This window comes from Rhinoderma darwinii, chromosome 1, assembly GCF_050947455.1.
Source record: "Rhinoderma darwinii isolate aRhiDar2 chromosome 1, aRhiDar2.hap1, whole genome shotgun sequence".
NCBI classification, from domain to species: Eukaryota; Metazoa; Chordata; class Amphibia; order Anura; family Rhinodermatidae; genus Rhinoderma; species Rhinoderma darwinii.
Genome location: NC_134687.1, coordinates 300482354 through 300502457, shown reverse-complemented (window position 1 = coordinate 300502457; position 20104 = coordinate 300482354). Strand labels below are relative to the sequence as shown.

General features: G+C 41.8%; 1 protein-coding gene across 1 annotated transcript in view; it reads left to right on the top strand.

Moving 5' to 3' along the window:
- The window catches only part of MAP1S (microtubule associated protein 1S), a 95827-nt gene that overhangs the window by 17877 nt on the left and 57846 nt on the right, over positions 1-20104 (top strand). Inside the window, exon 2 of the mRNA XM_075825426.1 lies at positions 4034-4135. Within this exon, the coding sequence (XP_075681541.1) occupies positions 4034-4135 (102 nt within the window). The remainder of the gene's footprint in view (positions 1-4033; positions 4136-20104) is intronic.

Sequence of the window (20104 nt, the reverse complement as noted above, 5' to 3'; positions counted from 1 at the left end):
AAGTCACACAACCAGGCAGCGATAGTGTTATTGGATGCTGAAAAAGCATTTGACAATGTTGAGTGGAGGTGGTTAGATATGGTCATGGATAAATTCAATATACAAGGAGCATTCAGAGTATATTTGAAAACGCTATACAATAATCCAACAGCAGCAGTTTGCACTCCGGGCATTAGATCAAAAATGTTTAAGTTGTCAAAAGGCACACGGCAGGGGTGTCCCTTGTCACCACTTTTATTTGACCTTGCTTTGGAGCCTCTGATACGGGTTCTGGAGCGAGGGCAGATATACTCAGGGATCCAGGTAGGCGAAATGGAAGTTAAGACAGCGGTCTTTGCAGATGACATTCTGTTGTTTCTTTCCCAACCGTCCAGGCACTTGCCTAGAGTATTTGAAGTGATTCAGGAATATGGAAAGCATGCGGGACTGAAAATTAACACAAGCAAGTGTGAACTTTTAGGTTTAACACATCATAATCACACAGCAGACGAGAACCTTCAGCGACTGGGAATTAAAATAGCAAAAACACGAATAAAATATCTGGGAATACATATAGGGCGGAGCACAGGAACGCTATACCAACTAAATTACGAACCCATTTTCAGCAAAATAAAAGTGGAACTACAAAGATGGATGGCTTTACCATTGTCCATGTTTGGGAGATGCCATTTGGTCAAAATGATTTCCTTTGCGAGATTACTATATCCACTGCAAACACTGCCTCTGTTGCTAAAACATAAAGATGTAAATGCCTTCAATTCGGCCATAACGAAATTCATATGGATGAATAAGCGCCCTAGAGTGTCATTGCTAAAATTACAGGGATATCATTGGCAAGGGGGGGTGAACATACCACACTTGAGAGGTTATAATATAGCTAGCCTTTTTCGCCATGTCCTGGACTGGATACATAAAACTAGCCACTATTCGAATAGAAACTTGGAGTCGGCTCTGGCGGGAGAATATGATCTCCGGGCTTTGTTACACACTAAGCTAGGACACCTACCTCAAAAGGTCAAGTCCTCAGTCATATTACGTGACACAATAATGTGTTGGAAGGAAGTGAGGAAAAAACAGGGCCTTTCCTTCCAGTTATCTAAGTATTTACCCCTTTGGAATGATGCCCGGTTTCCGGCGGGGCAGTCTATTTAAGGCATGGAAAAACAAAGGGATAGACACAGTAGAACATGTATTGCATGGGACGGAACCAAGGTTAAAGACGCTAACAGAACTGGGGAGTGAATATGGAATTCAGCAAACTCATTTTTTACAATATATGCAAATTAGAGCTTTTTGTACGAAGCTGGTGGGGAATTTAGAAAAAGAAATAATAGACAATCCCTTTGATACACTAGTGGGAGAAGATTCCCATAGGAAGTCCCTGTCGGAATTATACCGGGCAATGAAAGGTATTTATGTAAAACTAGAAAATAAAAATCAATTTCCATATTGGAGACGTATTTTCAAAACCCCAGATATAAATGAACAATTACTGGAGGGATGGCAAACAGTGAGAAAGCATGTGATTAATGAAGTGTGGAGGGAGACACAATTTAGACTGATACATGCAGCCATTTATGCTTTTAATATACCACCCACAGCTGAAAATCCAAATAGGATGCATTCCTGCCCAAAGTGTGCTCAGCCGCACACAGACTTATATCATGGTATCTGGTTGTGTTCGGCTACTCAGGGATATTGGACGGAAGTATTAACATATATCAAGAAGCTATGGGGTAAAACTATTCCATTGAGCCCGACGCTGTTATTATTTCATTCAATAGCGTTAGTGGACACTGCAGAAGAGGGAATATTGCAACGCATACCGCCGTTAGCACACATAATAATACTTATAGCCAAGAGGTGCATCCTGAAAAATTGGTTGGAAACTAACACCCCAAAGATGGAACAATTAGTCCAGCAACTACATGGATATTTACATTCGGACAGAATGGAAGCACTGAGGCACAAAGAGCGGGGGACGGTGAAATTTTTTAGAAAATGGAGGCCATTTTTAGAACAAATGACAGAATCCGATATAGCAAAAACGATGGAAGGTTTTAGACAAACTAAATGGTATCTCATCGAAGATATTAAAGGGACATTAGGGAAACTAAAAACAGCAGAATCAAACAGTCAGATAGGAACACATTGAAAGCAAGACATAAAAGGAGCAAGAGAAGAGACAAATGAGGAATTATTGGTTAGGCTACCATAGTTAATGTGTTAAATGTTTTTGGTTTTGTATGTGTAATCTGTTGCCAAAGCTGCAATAGCTCTATAAATTAGAAAAGTTTGGACTTACCAGCGGAAGAAAGACTATGTACCATAGCTGTACCAGTTTCAGGGTATAAATAATGTGATGTATTGTACATTTCTGCTATAATATTATATTATATGTATGTTAAAGATATATGTAAAACTCAATAAAAAAAAGTTTAAAAAAAAAAAAAAAAGATACAACAGGCTAAGTGAATGTTGGCTAATATGTGACATTTTTGTTTTAAGGAAATTTGGCCTTGTTAAAGCGTACCTCCAACTTTAAAACTTTTCCATAAATCAATAGTACAAGCAAATATAAGAATCTTGTAATCTACCTTATTAGACCAAAAAGCCTCTTTCTCCAGTTATCAGACCCCGCCCCGTTTTCTTAACTGTTCACTCAGAATTCACTTATAGAAGTTCCACAGAGATCCGCTTACTGCTGCCCATATAGTTCTATTGTGAGGGGAGAGGGAGGAAGAAGCAAGAGACATGCCAAGGCTGGGTTTTTACGTCCGTCAACATTTTGACCGAGACGTGACAAGCTCTTTAGTCTCGTATACACAGCCTACAGTCCTGATCCATTATACAGCAGTAAGGAGAATTGTAGCTGAGAATCTAGCACTGGGGTGAGACAGTAAAACACATACTAGAAGCTGCCTGTGTCTTTCTCTCACTCTGCTCCCTGCTCCCCTCTCCATAGGCCTGTATTGACTGCTGTAAGCTAATCTCTCAGTGGAGTTTAGCAACTGTATCTTCTCTGCCCCACTGAATATGGCTTCTATGAGTAAATTCTGAGTAAACCATTGGGAAAACTAGGGATGAGGGAATTGGTATAACTGTAATATATCTTAATAGATAAAAATGCCTCTCCAAAGTTTCTTATATTCTCTTAAATTCTTGATTTTTGCGAAGTTATTTATAACCGGTGGTACACTCTTAACGGGTTACTAAATGTTCAACAAACTTCTGACATGTCAGAAGTTTGGTAATTGTTTAGTTACCCTTTAAAAAAAATAAAAATATCCTGTTAAACTGTTAGACATATAGGAGTTTTATCCAGACACTAATCTTCTGTCTTAGAAGTCATGCCATGTTGTGTTAGAGTTGCCTTCGTAATCCTGTCATGGGATGTCTGAAGAAGTGCCCAAAAACTCCTATTTATTTATTGCCGTGACCAGAGTGGAGAACCTTGATCTCAATACTACTTTTTAGTTGACCTGAAAAGCTCTTTCGTTACATAAAGGCTGATAAATGCCAACAACCTATCTCTACCTAAAACCAATATATTATATTTGGTAATTTCTTATGTCTGTCTCTCTAGTAAGGCTGTGTGATGGCTATTATGGACACTTACAGTTCTCTGGGATTGCAAATCTGCCCAGGTATACAGCAGTGATACACCCCCCCCCCCCCCCCCCCCAATTTTGTATTTCTGAAAAACTGTTTGCTTTTCAATAATCTTTAGAAAATTCTGACAAACTACTTTAGTGAGAATTGTAATGGCAGATATATTGGTAAAGCATTTATAGACTAAGATAGATATATATATATATATATATATATATATATATATATAAAAAAGGAACTGCTCTAACCATGTTTAATATATTGATGGAAGATATCTGAAGAAGGGACTCCACTTCTCGTTTCTCAGAGGTCCTATGAAAGGGGATCTGTTATTGGTTTGTAAAATGTGAACTTTCTTATAAAATATATTCTAATTTCACTGCAAGGTACAATAAACCAGTTTTTTGTTTTTTTTACATAGGTTTCTGTTCCTGGGACATAGATCCATTGATCTGTAACTTGGACGATCAGCTGAAATTATTTGTGTCTCGCCATTCAGCCACTTTTTCTCCAGAGGTTAAAGGTAGTTATTTCCCAGTCTGGTTTACTACTTTGTTCAATATACACTAAAAATAGAATGAGTGAAACTTTGTGGGCTACATCAAGCCTGTGGGATTTTAATATGCACACTTTCTGTTCTGTACATTTAAAGGGGTATTCCCGTCTTAGACATTTATGGCATATCCACAGGATATGCCATAAATGTGTCAAAGATGCGGGTACCACCTCTGGGACTCGCAGCTGTCTCCCTGACCCAGTCTATGGGCACCCAGGCGGAGAATCAGTGCAGATCTGAGCTACGCTGTCTTCTTAAAGTGGTTGTACAGGATTAGAAAAGCTTGTCTGTTTCCAAGAACAGAGCCACAGCTGTCCACAAATTGTGCGTGGTATTGCAGCTCAGTTCCATTTACTTTAACCCTTTTGTGCACCTTGGCGTAAATGTACGTCCAGGTGAGCAGTAACTTCGCGCACCACAGTTAACTGCTGCACGACACTACACCTCGGCAGTGTTTAACTGTGCAGGGTTTCTGCCCTGCTCTCTGTGTTGCCGATCAGCGGCCCATCTCCGCTGATTTTGGCAATTAACCCCTTAGATGCGGCAGTCGATTTTGATTTAGGTTTAGAGCAGATCGGTAGTCCCCACATGCATTTGCGGGAGCAACCGAAGGCCAGGCAATAGCCACCGGGCTTCCATTTACGGAAGCCTATGAGGCTCTTGTCGTAGGCTCCTGTCACGCCACAATGACAGAATACATCACACTACGTAGGTAGTGTAATGTATTCTAGCAGCGATCAGTGCTGCAAGTCTAAATGTCCCCTAGTGGGACAAATAAAAAATAAAAAAAGATAATAAAAATGTTTTAAAATAAGTTATAAGTGACATAAACAAAAAAATGCTTTTTATTTTTTTCCCCCTAGAAGTCTTTTTATTATAGGAAAAAAAATGAACACCTAAAGAAAGTACATATATTCGGTATCGCCGCGTTTGTAACGACCCAAGCTATGAAACTATATTTATTTTTCCTGCACGGTGAACACCGCAAAAAAAAGTAAACAAACAATGCCAGAATCACTATTTTTTTATTTATTTTTTTGTCACCACCCCTTCCAAAATATAGAATAAAAAGTCGCATGTACCCCAAAATAGTACCAATAAAAATTACAACCAGTCCCGCAAAAAACAAGCCTTTAAACTGCGCTATTTTTTTGTAAGTAAATGTTTTTATTGAGCGAACGCTGCAAAACATCGATATACATTTGGTATCGCCATAATCGCATCGACCGGCAGAATGAAGTAAAATTGTCATAGCCCAGGGTGAACGCCGTAAGAAAAAAAAAATGAAAAACTATCAGAACTGATGGTTTTTGGTCACCCTGCTTGCTGAAAAATTTGCATGTACCCCAAAATTGTACCAATGAAAACTACAGATTGTCCTGCAACAAATAAGCCCTCACCGCTCCGGTAAAGGAAAAAAAATAAAGAAGTTCTGGCTCTCAGAATATGGCGATGCAAAATGTGCAGTGTTCCAAAAGCGGATAAGATTGGGCTTTTGTCAGTGAGACACTGGCAACATATCTTCAGATTATTATTTATTTACCCCATTATTATAGCCTCGTATTATGCCCTGATGTACTCCGCACAGATTACATATGCCCCCACATTATAAACTGAAATACCAGTAAAACGCCAAACAAAATTACTACCAAGCAAAATCTGCGCTCCAAATGCCGCTCCCTCCCTACTGAGCCCTACAGCATGCCCAAACAGCAGTTTATGTCCACAGATATTGCATCGCCATACTCGGGAGAACCTGGTTAATATTTTGAGGTATTTGTCTTCAGTGGCACAAACTGGGCATAACATGTAGTGCGCTAAAATGGCATATCCGTGGAAAATTTTAATTTTCACTCTGCACCATCCGTTGGGCATCAACCTCTTCGCGCACCATGACTTTATAGCATGTCGTGGTCTGGGGGGTGATGTATGGAGCAGGTTCACGCACTGAGCCCGTGCCATACGTTGCAGGTGTCTGATGTGTATTACAGCTGACACCCGGGACTAACGGACAGGAACAGCGATCGTGCTGTTACAGGAGCCTGTAAAAATGACAATCTACTACAATACATTAGTATTGCAGTGTATTGTACCAGCTATCTACTGATTGCTGGTTCATGTCCCCTAGGGGGATTAATAAAATGTGTAAAAAGAAAAGTAAATAGTTATTGTTGGTGAAAAAAATAAAAACGATTTTAAGGTCCGAAAACCCCTTTTTCCCATTTATTTTCTTCTCTCTAAAGTAATGTAAAAAAAATACACAATTCGTATCACTGTATCTAAAAGTCTGAACTATTACAATATACCATTATTTAACTAGCACGGTGAACGCCGTGAAGAATAAAGAATTGAAAACTACAAAATCGCTTTTTTTTTTGTCACCTTGGCTTTACAAAAAAATGTAATAAGTTGTATGTACCAAAAAATGGTACCAATAAAAACTACAGCACGTCACGCAAATAATAAGCCCTCACACCAATCGACCAAAAAATAAAAATGGTTATGCCTCTCGGAATATTGTGAAACCAAACAATTTTGTATTTTTTTTTAAACTAATCTTTTTTACTTTGTAAAAGTAGTAAAAAAATAAATAAAAAAAATATATATATATTTTGGACTCACCGTACTAGTATTGAGTCGCAGGAAAAAATTTAAGTTGTCGTTTTTACTGCACGGTGATAGCAGTAAAAACAAAGCCCAAAAAATAATGGCAGAATCAGTTTTTTTTTTCCCCTTTCAGCCTGCAAAGAATTTTTTTTCCCCGTACATTAAATGGTACTTTAAATGGTGTCAATAGAAACTACAACTCCTCCCGCAAGAAATAGACCCTCACACCACTCTACTGACGGAAAAATAAAAATGCTATTGCTCTTGGAAAGCTGGGAGGAAAAAACGGAAAATAAAAAGCAAAAAAATTTCTAATAAATTCTGTGGGGTCTAAATGCTTACTGTACCCCTAGATAGATTCTTTAAGTGGTGTAGTTTCCCAAATGGGGTCACTTTTGGGGGTTTCCACTGTTTTGGCCTCTCAGGGGCTTTGCAAATGTGACATGGCACCCGAAAACCATTTCAGCTAAATTTGAGCTCCAGCAGCCAAATAGCGCTCCTTCCCTTCTAAGCCCTGCTGTGGGTCCAAACAGAAGTTTATTACCACATATGGCGTATTTCCAGTACATCCCTCATGACAGCACTACAGGAGGTTGCCCTATTGACCTCTGTAGGGACAGGAAGACAGAGAGGTTAAAAGGCCCCTCCCACCACCCCTTGCCAGTGTTCTTCCTGTCCCCACAGGGTCAGGAGCAGAGAGACGTCGCTCCTGTGTTACTGCAGGAAAGAAACTCTGGCAGGGGGCAAGATCGGGGGGTCCGTGCATTCCCCCTTCTCTTCCCCCTAAAGCCCAGGCTAACACCCCTCGAATGAGGGGTCCCTTAGCTCCCACCCTGAGACACCTACCGGAGGAATCCTAGGCAGGGTTCGGGTAGTGTGTGGGGGCTGGGGATTCCCAAGCAGGCTTCGGCCTGGTCGCGGACCAGGCGGGGACCGGCAGCTCCATAAACGTGGACGCACCGGCAGGGATCCTCGCTGCACCGCATAGCAAGCCTCAGTCGCCGGCTATGGCGGCTGCACTCCAAAGGAAAACATGCTGGAGACGAATAGCCGACCGGAGATGACGTCGGGCTAATTCCGGTCCGCGCCCATCTTGGAAGGCGGGAAATTCAAAACGCCCGCATTTAAAGGGACACGCACAGGTATGTAGTTAGAGCTGATAACTCTAACTTGGATTATTTTTGTGGATTGCATATTGCATTGCCTGTTACCTGTCGCGGTATGGAACTTCCTCGTCCTGATGGAACTCCAGATATGTCCCAGGGTCACGTGAGTCTCACCCTTGGGGAAGGGTTATGACCCCTTATGTATGTACACCATACTTTACCTACCTTCTGTTTTCTCTAGGAAAAAGATTCCTCTCAGAGACAAACTGATAAAAAGAAGGTTAAAAAATGTGCGACTTGTGCAAAAAAATTGCCAGAGTCCCATAGGAAACAATTGTGTCAGGATTGTATTGCAAAAATACTAAAAGAGGAACAACCAACGTTCATGTCTGAACTTAGGGTTATGATTCGTGAAGAAGTGGGTCAGTCAGTAGCCTCCCTCGCCCCTCCTCAAGAAACTCCCTCCCACTCCCGGGCAAAAAGACCACGGATGGAAGTGGATCAAAAATATTGTCCTCCCTCTCAGGGGTCTGACTCGGAGCAGGAATGTTATTACCTATCGGAGGGTGAGTGGAAGAAGTTGAAGGCAAGAGTTCCTCTCCTTCTTCTAACTCAAGAGAAAAAATTCTTCTTCTCCGAGATGTCTGATACCTTAATTCTAGCAATACGGGAAACCATGGATATTCCCGAAGAAGACCAACCACATACCATCCAGGATGAGATGTTTGGAGGACTAACGGAAAAGAAAACAAGGGTTTTTCCGGTAAACGAAAATCTCAAAAGAATGGTGACAACTGAATGGGAAGATTCAGAAAAAACAGACTTCTCTTTGATCCAGAAGACACTAAACCTTGGGATGAGATCCCAAAAGTAGATGTCCCAGTAGCCAGGGTTGCTAAAAAAAAACGCAATCCCATTTGAAGATACCTCGCAGTTGAGGGACGCCATGGACCGAAAGGCAGACTGACTACTGAAAAGAGCGTGGGAATCTTCCTCTGCCTTGATCTCGACTAATATCGCGGCCACATCAGTAGCAAGAGCAATGTTTATATGGCTAAACCAGCTAGAGACCCATCTGATGATGAAGACCTCACGACAAGATCTATTAGAATCTCTACCTATACTAAAAATGGCAACCGGATTCTTAGTAGACGCTTCAGCGGAATCTATTAGATTTGCTGCCAGGAATGGGGCTCTCAAATGCTGCTAGAAGAGCATTATGGCTCAAAATGTGGTCAGGAGATACAAAGTCCAAGAACAAATTGTGTTCTATCCCGTTTACAGGGTCTCTGATGTTCGGTCCTTTCCTCGATAACACGCTGGAGAGTGCAGCAGATAGGAAAAAGGGGTTTCCTGAAGAGAAACCAAAAAAACCCCCTCAGTTTGGAAGATTTCGCCAACAGAGGGATCCTACCTTACAGAACTACAGCGGGAAAGGGAAGTCCGGTCGCTGGAGTTACCCCAAAGGAAAAAGGGGTCGAGGATATCTCCTTAACCCAAATAATTCATTCCAGCCCTCAAAGCAATGACGCCAAGAGCATAGGAGGAAGACTCCTACAATTTTATCCCAAATGGTCGAGAATAACCCAGAACCCCTGGGTTCTAAAGATCATAGAAGAAGGGTACAAAATAGAATTTTCCTCCATTCCTCCGGAGAAATTTCTAATAACCCAGTACCAAGCAAAAGACCTTAATCAGATCCTTATCCAGGACGTCCAGAAACTACCGTATATATCGGCGTACAAGACGACTTTTTACACCCTTAAAAAAATGTCAAAAGTGTGGGGTCGTCTTATATGCCGGATATTGTCTACATTAGGGATGCACGTTGCAGCCGCACAGCTCAGTATAGTAACACATGAATGTATGGGAGCGCGGCTGCGGCTGTGTAATTCAGCCACAGCCCCGCTCCTGAGTCATGATAAGTTCGCGGGGTCAGGATGATGCAATGCGGCCAGCGCTGCACTAATGAGCGGCGGCACTGGAGACAGAACATGGCGGGCGCGCTACAAAACACCCCCATGTTCTGTCTTCAGTGCCTGAACTGCCGCTCATTAGTGCAGCGCCGGCCGCATCACCTCATGCTGACCGCGCGCGCACTTCCTGTCAGGAGCGGGGCAATGGCTGTATTACACAGCCGCAGCCCCGCTCTATAACGGCGGAGATCAGAGAAACCGCTCATCTCCGCCGTTATTCCCCTGAATGCTGCGATCACAGCTGACTGCAGCATTCAGGGGAAAGTGAGAAGGGGGGATGCCCCTGGATCGCGTCACAGGGAATTCCTGTGACGCGATCGAGGGCCATACCATATATGGGCAGACAGCCCAGGGTCTATTGACGGTCCCCAGGGCTGTCTTACCATATTTCATGTTGTTAGGACATACCCAAGTATGTCCTAACAACTGCCTGTGTATTATCCGTCCACAGGTTAATGTACTGGCACATATCTGATATATGTCAGTACATTAAAGTTTAAAAATAAAGTAAAAACAAAGTATTGTTAAATTTTAAAAAAAATACACCTTCACCTTTTTTTACAATAAACATTAAAATAAGTCTCAATACATAAAATACACACATTCAGTAATGGCGCGGACAACAATGTTTTTGCATCATTTATGATGTGTACGCTGTAAAAAAATGAAATAAACACGGCTTTCATTCACTTATTAATGTGAGGCGCGAGGTGCGATGAATTTACCCTCCATGTTCCTCACATTAATAGTAATTAACCCCATCATGTACCTCGCACATTAACCCAATATGACTGAGAAACATGATGGGATTAATTACTATTAATGTCAGGCGCGTTCAAAATTCATCACACGTCGCGCCTCACATCAGAAAACGGAAGAATTTTTTTTTTATTACTGTTGGCAAAAGTATCTAAATTGGTATCGAAATCGCAATACTAAACGAAGTATCGGTATCGAAGTCCAAATTCTGGTATCGTGACATCCCTAGTCTACATATTGTCTACACACAGGTTGTGTGTTACCTTGTGAGCCTGCAGTCCGGTACACAGGCTCCCGGGATGCACGGAATCCGCCACGGATCTGAGGGAAGCCGGTATTAGCCGCCAGGGAACATCTCTGTAAGATCCTCTGGCCCGCCCTTTCCTCTCATTCCCTGCCTCTCAGATCTCGCGCGATGAAGCAGCCTATCTGCGCATGCGCGAGTTCAAAGAGACAGAGTCCTGGGTCCTGCTGCCGATGGCCATAGTGAAGCGCTCCTGCACGAAATGGTGAGTATATCTTAAATTCTATATTTTAAGGGTAAAAGTTGGGGGTCGTCTTATACGCCCAGTCGTCTTATACGCCGACATATACGGTACTCAAATTGAGAGCCATTTCTCCAGTTCCCCACAACGAAATATGCAAAGGCCACTATTCAAAAATCTTCTTAGTCAAAAAACCAAACGGTTCCTACAGGACAATAATCAACCTGAAGGTCCTAAACAAATGGGTGAAATATTGAAAATTCAAGATGGAGTCTATCAGATCGACGATTCCTCTAATAAGGGAAGAGGCATCAATGTGTACGATCGATTTAAAGGATTCGTATTATCACGTTCCTATCCACCCCGCGTACCAGAGATTCCTCAGATTCGCAATTCAGGACGGTCCTTCCGTTCTCCACTTCCAGTTTGTCTGCCTCCCCTTCGGCATTTCCTCCGCCCCCAGAATTTTTACAAAAATTATGGCAGAGATCATGGCATTCGTAAGAAGTCAGGGCATAGTAATTATCCCATATCTAGACGACTTCTTGTTGACGGCAGATACTCCGGCTATCTTAGTCATCGGTCACAGGTTCTTTCCCTACTACAGGAATTGGGATGGATAATCGACTTTCAGAAGTCGAGTCTTCCTCCCCAAAAACAGAAGGTCTTCTTAGGAGTACTGCTAGACTCCTCCCTTCAACATTCCTTCCTCCCAAGAGAGAAACAAATACTCCTACTGGCAGAAGTAAAGAAATTTTGGGGGAAAGACGCCTGTTCCATAAGGGAATGTATGCGGATGTTGGGAATGATGACGTCTTGCATCCAATCTATTCCATGGAGCCAATTTCACTCCAGACCCTTACAGAATCTGATCTTGTCCCAGTGGGATCGAAAACAAAACTCACTGAATTCAAAAATTCAAATTTCAGAGAATGTGAATTCATCCTCCTCCTGTGGTGGCTCTTTACAAACAACATAGACAAGGGAGTCTCCTGGAGAACTTCTCCTTATGTAGTGATTACCACAGATGCCAGCAAACACGGCTGGGGGTCGGTAATCCAAGACCAGCACTTTCAGGGCACATGGCCTGTTCAAATGAAGATGATGTCCTCAAACTTCAAAGAACTAAGAGCCGTATGGGAGACACTTATAAGAGCTTCACCCATCATAAAAGGGAAGCATATAAGAATTTTATCGGACAGCAGTGTCCTTTCTTCACCATCAAGGGGGAACAAGACACACTCTTCTTCAGGCCCTCTCTACACAAATTTTCAGTTGGGCAGAAGAAAATGTCCTATCAGTCTCTGCAGTGCACCTAAAAGGCTCAGAGAACCTATCGGCAGATTTCCTGAGTCGTGAAAAAGTAGACCCTGGAGAATGGTCCCTAAACAGGGAAGTCTTTCTGTCCTTAACCCGAAATTGGGGTTATCCACAAATAGACCTGTTTGCCACGAGGAAAAACTCCCAGGTAGAGACATTCTTCTCCCTAAATCTCGGAGACAACTCATTGGGAGTAGATGCATTGTCCCAACCCTGGGACATAGATCTGGCCTATGCCTTTCCTCCGTTTCCTCTAATACCAATGGTATTAAGAAAAATCCAGGAAGATTTGACAAAGCTCATCATTATTCTTCCCTATTGGCCAAAAAGAAGTTGGTTTCCAATCGTAAAATACCTAGCGTTGGAAGACCCTATCATGCTCCCAGTCAGGGAGAATCCTCTCTCCCAGGGTCCCTTATTCTTTCAGGGAATAGAAACTCTGAAGTTGTCAGCCTGGATCCTGAAAGGCAGATCTTGAGGAACCACGGTCTGTCAGATGAGGTAATTTCAACTATCTTATCAAGTCATAAAGAAGTTACCTCAAAAATCTATCAAAAAATTTGGAAGAAATTCTGTTCCTGGTATGGAGACCCAGGACCAGACCCCTTTTCTCCCAACATTGCGAAAATCCTAGATTTTTTACAATCGGGATTCAAGAAAGGGCTTAGTCCTAGTACCTTTTTAAAAGTACAGATTTCAGCCTTAGGTAATTTTTTTTAACACTCCTCTGTCTGAACATCGGTGGATCAGAAGATTCACTCAAGCGGTCTCTAAACTGAAACCTTCCCTAAAGAAATCAGTTCCTACCTGGGATTTGAATGTGGTGTTAACGACTCTTTGTGAGCCCCCCTTTGAGCCGCTCGACACCATTAGTATGCATTTTTTAACTCTAAAAGCTGCATTCTTAGTCGCTATTACTTCAGCAAGAAGGATTGGAGAAATCCAATCTGTCAGTCATAGAACCGTACCTAAAAGTACAAGAGGATAAGATCATCCTAAAGCTGGATCCTTCCTTTATTCCAAAGGTATCTACTGCTTTCCATAGAGAACAAGAAACAATTCTACCTTCCTTTTATCCAGATCCAAAAAACCAACAAGAAGAAAAATTCCATTGCCTGGATGTCAGGCGAACAATTCTTCAGTATCTGGATAGAACCTCCTCCTGAAGACGAGATAATAATCTGTTTGTCCTGTTTGGCGGAAAGAATAGAGGAAAGAAAGCCTCAAAAGGCTCTCTAGCGAGATGGGTAAAAACTACCATACAAGAAGCCTACAAGTCCCAAGGACTATGTGCCCCACAAGGCATCAGAGCCCATTCAACGAGGGCAGTTTCGGCATCCTGGGCAGAAAGAAGAGAAGCCTCTATGGACCAAATCTGCAGAGCTGCCACTTGGTCAAGCCATCATACGTTTTGCAAACATTATAGGCTCGATGTTCTGTCCGATACAGATTTAAGTTTTGGACGGAAAGTCCTTCAATCCGTAGTCCCACCCTGAGCATTATAATCTGGTATTGCTCCTGTAGTGCTGTCATGAGGGATGTACTGGAAAATAGCAATTAGACCTACCGGTAATTGTATTTCCAGGAATCCATCATGACAGCACCATTACATTCCCTCCCTTATTGAATTCTGATTTGTGCAATTAACATGTCAGTTATTATCCCTAGAAATAAAATAGGGTTGCATCCATCCTGGTGTAGTAATTGAAAAACACTTGCAAGGGGTGGTGGGAGGGGCCTTTTAACCTCTCTGTCTTCCTGTCCCTACAGAGGTCAATAGGGCAACCTCCTGTAGTGCTGTCATGATGGATTCCTGGAAATACAATTACCGGTAGGTCTAATTGCTATTTTCCGTAGTTGGGAGAATTTTTTTTTTTTTTTTTTTACAAATGTTGGGGTGCTTTTTTTTTTTTTCCTTTTATTCCCTGTAAAAATGTCTACTTTTTTTTCTGAAAAAAACGTAGTCTGTATAGGTGAAAATCTATTTCCAATGAATTTGCAAAACTGTGGGGTCAAAATGCTAACTATGCCCCTAGAAAAATTCCTCTGGGTATAGTTTCCAAAATAGGGTCACTTTTGGGGTGTTTCCCCTGTTTTGGTCCTTCCAGTGCCATACAAACGCGACACGGCACTAAAAACCAATCCAGCAAAATCTGCACTCCAAAATCCAAATGGTGCTCCTTCCCTTCTGAGCCCTGCTGTGGGTCCAAACATCCGTTTATTACCACATGGGGTATTGCTGAAATCGGGAGAAATTGCTTTACATATGTTTTTTTTTTCTCCTTTATTCCTTATAAAAATAAAAAAATTCTACATTTTTTTCAGAAAAAAAGTAGATTTTCATCTTCACATACTAATTAAAATTTAGCAAAAAAACTGCTAACTATACCCCTAGAAAAACTCCTTGAGTGGTGTTTCCAAAATGGTGTCACTTTTGGGGGGCCTTTACTGTTTAGGCACCGCATAGACCTCTTCAAACCTGACATGGTACCTAAATTATATTCTAAAAAAAAGAGGCCCCAAAATCCATTAGATTCTCCTTTGCTTCGGAGTCCTGTTTTTTAGTCCATTAGCACACTAGGGCCACGTGGGACATTTCTAAAAACTGCAGAATCAGGGCAATAAATATTGAGATGCTTTTCTTGGGTAAAACTTTCTCTGGTACAGAATTTATTTATTTTTTATTACAAATGAATTTGGGCAAAAAAAAATAATTTGTAAATTTCACCTCTACTTTGCATTTAATTTCTGTGAAACGCCTAAAGGGTTAAAACACTTTCTGAATGCTGATTTGAATACCTTGAGGGGTGAAGTTTTCAAAATAGGGTGACTTCTGGAGACTTTTTCTAATATATAAGGCCCTCCCAACCACTTCAGAACTGAACTGGTCCCTGAAAATATTGCCTTCTGCAATTTTCTTGAAAATGGGAGAAATCGCAGCTAAAGTTCTAAGACTTGTAACGTCCTAGAAAAATAAAAAGTTAAAAAAACGATGCAAACATAGTAGACCTATGGGATATGTGAAAGAGTAAATATTTTGTGTGGTATTACTATCTGTTTTACAAGATACATTTACATTTCGAAAAATGCACATTTTTGCAAAATTTCTCAATCTTGGTGGTTTTCACAATTAAATATTGCATTTATCGACAATTTTTCCTCTAACAAAGTACAATATGTCACGAGAAAACAATCTCAGAATCACTTGGATATGTAAAAGCATTGCAAAGTTATTTTCACAAAATAACATGTCAGATTTTTGTTACCAATTTGCTTTTAGTGTTTTATTAAAATAAATTTTATTTTGTGTTTTGTTACTTTTTTTTTTTTTTCTAACTTCGCTATGGGGGGCTTCCATTTATTTATTTTTTTCATCTCTATATGTGTCGATTTAACGACACATACAGAGATGGAATACGTCACATACATCCCCATAGAGAATGCGAACGGGAGCCGTTCGCATTCACTATGGTGTACGCCGTCTGTGTGGGAACTGCGCATGTGCCGCTCCCGCATAGTCCAAATGGAAGGTCTTCGGCCGAGCGACATCCGGCGCCATTTTCTTGTGGACTGGAAGCTGCGGCCGGACAGTAAGATGACTACTTCCGGCCGCGGCTTCCGGACATGTGATTAGAAGCAAGCACTAGGAGCGGAGGGAGCGGCGGCGGCAGGAGCAGGTAAGTTATGTTTGTGTATGTTCGTGTTTTAGTGTGTGATTACCACTGTATGTAAGCCTACTACACTGTGTATTCGCTCAAAAAATGGCGGCACACAGTGTAGGAGGTTTGAACATTCAATCCCCTCCTTTCTCCTGGCACTAGCCAGGATAAAGGAGGGGGGATTGTTTGAGGACACTAGAGCGAGTGTGTCTTAAATTTTGCAGCATAAAGCAATGAGGTTGCTCTACCACATTCTAATGCTGCAATTTTGGGAATTGCTCCCTCTAGTGACCAGCACAGGGAAATGTTATAAATTAGAATCTAATTTTATAATATTTCCTGACTTAAAATAATAAATTTCTAGCGACACATTCCCTTTAAGAAATCTGCTTTGCCCTGAAGGCCAAAACAGGCTCAGTCCTGAAGGGGTTAATACAGTTGAGCTGCAATACCAGATACAAACCATTGACAGGTGTGGAGCTGTTTCTGGAGGAAAGCAGAAATGGTTTTTCTAGTCCTGTACAACCACAACTGAATGAGTTAAGAAAAAGCTTTCTTTTTTTTTTTTTTTTTTTTTTTTGAGATGTCTGACGTGGTTTTAATGTTTTCACTGCATTGATGTGATTGTAGACCTAGAATGCACTTGTCTGTCATTCTGATCTAGATGCAGTGATATAGGAATTGGATCCTGATTAGCAAGGCCTTTCTTGATAGGTCATGGAGAGGAGGTAACAGCTATTTCTGTATACTGCTTCTGTTCAGGATAAGATAAAACATGGTATTTACAAGCTAATTCAACTTTGCTTATTGAACTATATACTTTCTTTTTGTTTCATATAAATACAACAGTTGTAGGAAAAGCACTTTTATGGTTTGTCTTTAAAGGGAATGTGTTGCCAGCAAAACATGTTGTGTTTTTTTTTTTTTTTTTTTTTAATTAAACATTTAGTGTGTAGGTGATTAAACATTGTTCAAATTTTTTTTATTTTTTTCACGAGTCAGGAAATATTATAAATTAGATTCTAATTTATAATATTTCCCATTGCTGGTCACTAGATGGAGCTATTCCCAAAATTGCAGCATTGCATGTGGTAAAGCAACCACAATGCTTTTTGCTGCAAAATTGGGAAAAAAGCACTCGCTCTAGTGAGCTCTGAGAATCCCCCCCTCCTTTATCCTGGCTAGTGCCGGGATAAACGAGGGGTTTGAACGGTCTAACCTCCTACACTGTGTCGCCATTTTTTGAGCTAACACACAGTGTAGTAGGTTTACATACAGTAGTAAACACACACAAACACGAACATACATAGAAATCTCTTACCTGCTCCTGCCGCCGCGGCTCCCTCCGGCCCGTCCGCTCCGTCTGCTGCCGCTGGTCCAAGTGCACAAGTCCGGAAGCCGCGACCGGAAGTAGTAATCTTACTGTCCGGCCGCGACTTCTGGTCCACAGGAAAATGGCGCCGGACGGCGCGCATTTCAAATTGGACTGTGTGGGAGCGGCGCATGCGCAGTTCCCACACAGATGGCGTACACAGAAGTGGATGGGACGGGACCCGTTCGCAGTCCCTATGGGACTGTGGCTGCCGTATTCCATGTCTGTATGTGTCGTTAATCGACACATACAGAAATGGAAAAAAAAATGGCAGCCCCCATAGGGAAGAAAAAGTGTAAAAATAAGAAAAAGTAAAACACAGACACAAATAAATATAAACGTTTTTAATAAAGCACTAACATCTTTAACATATAAAAAAAATAAATTGTGATGACACTGTTCCTTTAAAGGGGTTTTCCTATAGTTTTAAATTATCACCTAACCACAGGTTAGGTGATATTTTTCTGATCGCTGGGGGCCTTACTGCTGGGAGCTCCACTGGGCGTAGAACATGGGCGTCCCAAAAAAACACCATTCCGCATCACTTCCCGATGGCAGTGAGGAGGACATTGAATGGAGCAGTAATCGAGCATTCGTGCTGCCGCTCCATTCAAGGTCTTTGGGAATGATGGAAACGGGTGGATCGGGACCCCTGTTCCCAAGATTGGTGTGGGTCTGTATTATGTTGAAAAAAGGATGGGAACACCCTAACATCCATATCTACTTGTTGAACCTCTCATTTCAAAACCATGAGTATTCCACCCCCTACAACATCCTCTTCTGCAAAGGTGGCTCATAAAACTAATGTAGCACAACAACAATCCACTGTGCATGGACCTTTTGTGAGAGCGCACACACATTATGTAGTAATAAGTCCAGCATAAGCAATTATTAAAAAATTCTTAATGGGGTCACCCCACCAGCAGTATTAGGAATGTATTTTTCAAATGTGCATGCTTTATAAAAAAAAAAAAAATGATTGTGCCCAAAAATAACTTACATTGGTGTCCCAACCCGATCAATGGAGAAAAGCACTAATCACACCAAAGTGGAAATTCCTTTGCAGATAAATAATTTATTATATTTATAGCCAATGAGAGTGCAGTGCGACGTTTTGGTCAATACCATGACCTTCCTCAGGCACTTAGTCAAGCTATGATCCTGTATGGATGGCGCGTTTGTATGGCAGCTGACCGATGTTGTTCGGCGGTCGTAATCTCGTTTGCCTTGCTGGAAATCTCACAGAAAAGATTCAGACGTGTCAGGATTCTGAATAAACATCACGTCCTGGCTGGTAGTGATGTATATTCATTGTCAGGACACTGCAGTAATGTTTGTGTATGTAGCTCCACATAGCGATATAACTATATCGCTAGTGCAGTGTAAATGAATGGAGAGGAGTGCATGATGCCGATTGGTCAGCGTCATACACTCCTCTGTACAACGCCCACTTGGTCTAAAGTAAAAACATGCCCACTTGGGCATTAAGAAACTAATTAGCATAAAGCTAAAAATCGCTCATAAAGTGGTAAAAATAGATCGTTTTTCTAAATAAAAAGCACTGCGGTCACCTACATTATAGCACCGATCTCCTTTATGTAGGAGACAGGGCACTTATAATGTGGTGACAGAGCCTCTTTAACTGCGGCTAAAATTCACCTATTTGCTTAAAGATCCCCCCCCCCCCACCCGTGGTACTCCTCCATGCTTCTGCCCTTCACTTCCATGGCCAGGGGTGGCTGCAAAAAGCTGGAACTAGCTCGCTAGCAGTCTATGGTGCAGCTTCTTGATTCGGCATCCGGCTCTAGCTCTTTCCCTTCCGGTCTCTTCGCTTGGGAGCGCAACCCGAAACGGTTACCAGGCTCCTGTAGGAAAATTTATGAAGGACTTTGCGCCAACTTTCTGGCGGTAAAAATTTGCGAATTGTGGCACACTGCATATTTGCACAAAAATGTTACACTTTGGCGCTCTTGCCACGTTTTTGTTTTTTTTAAAGGAAAGTGAGTATGGGCTTAGAAGAATGAGGCAGGTGATAGCCCCATAAATGTACTATTTATGCCACTATAATTGATCAAAATTATAATGGAAATCTACATTAGCTGGCATAGATTTCACTTTGTGACACATGGATCGCACACAATACGACAAATTTATTAAGATATGTGTGCCTCTTAGGAAGAGTAAGTTGCAACAAATTTATTGTCTTCAGACTAAGACGAGTGTTTGAAGCGCCACTTTTAGCAAATATGCCCTCTTGACTCCGACCCCAGTCTGCAGGAGCCCAGCCTCTCTGAGGCAGATCAGGCTAGATCAGCAGCCTTCTTTAGCCAGGATGGCAACTTCCCCATAGCGACACAAGTGTCTCCTTCCCAGCAAATCCTGAGTAATACCACATTTTAAAGAACTTTCAGATAATGGAGCTTGCCAAGACTACAACTTCCATTAACCCCTTAATGACCGCTGATACGCCTTTTTACGGCGGTCATTAGTGGGCTTTATTCTAGAGCGCCGCTATTTTACGTCGCTGCTGTAGAATAAAGTAAACAGAGCAGGGAGCCGTGAAATCTCCCTGCTCTCAGCTGCCAGAGGCAGCTGAGGGCTGGGGGCGTCCCTGCTCTGCCGGGTGAGATCGATATTAGTATCGATCTCACC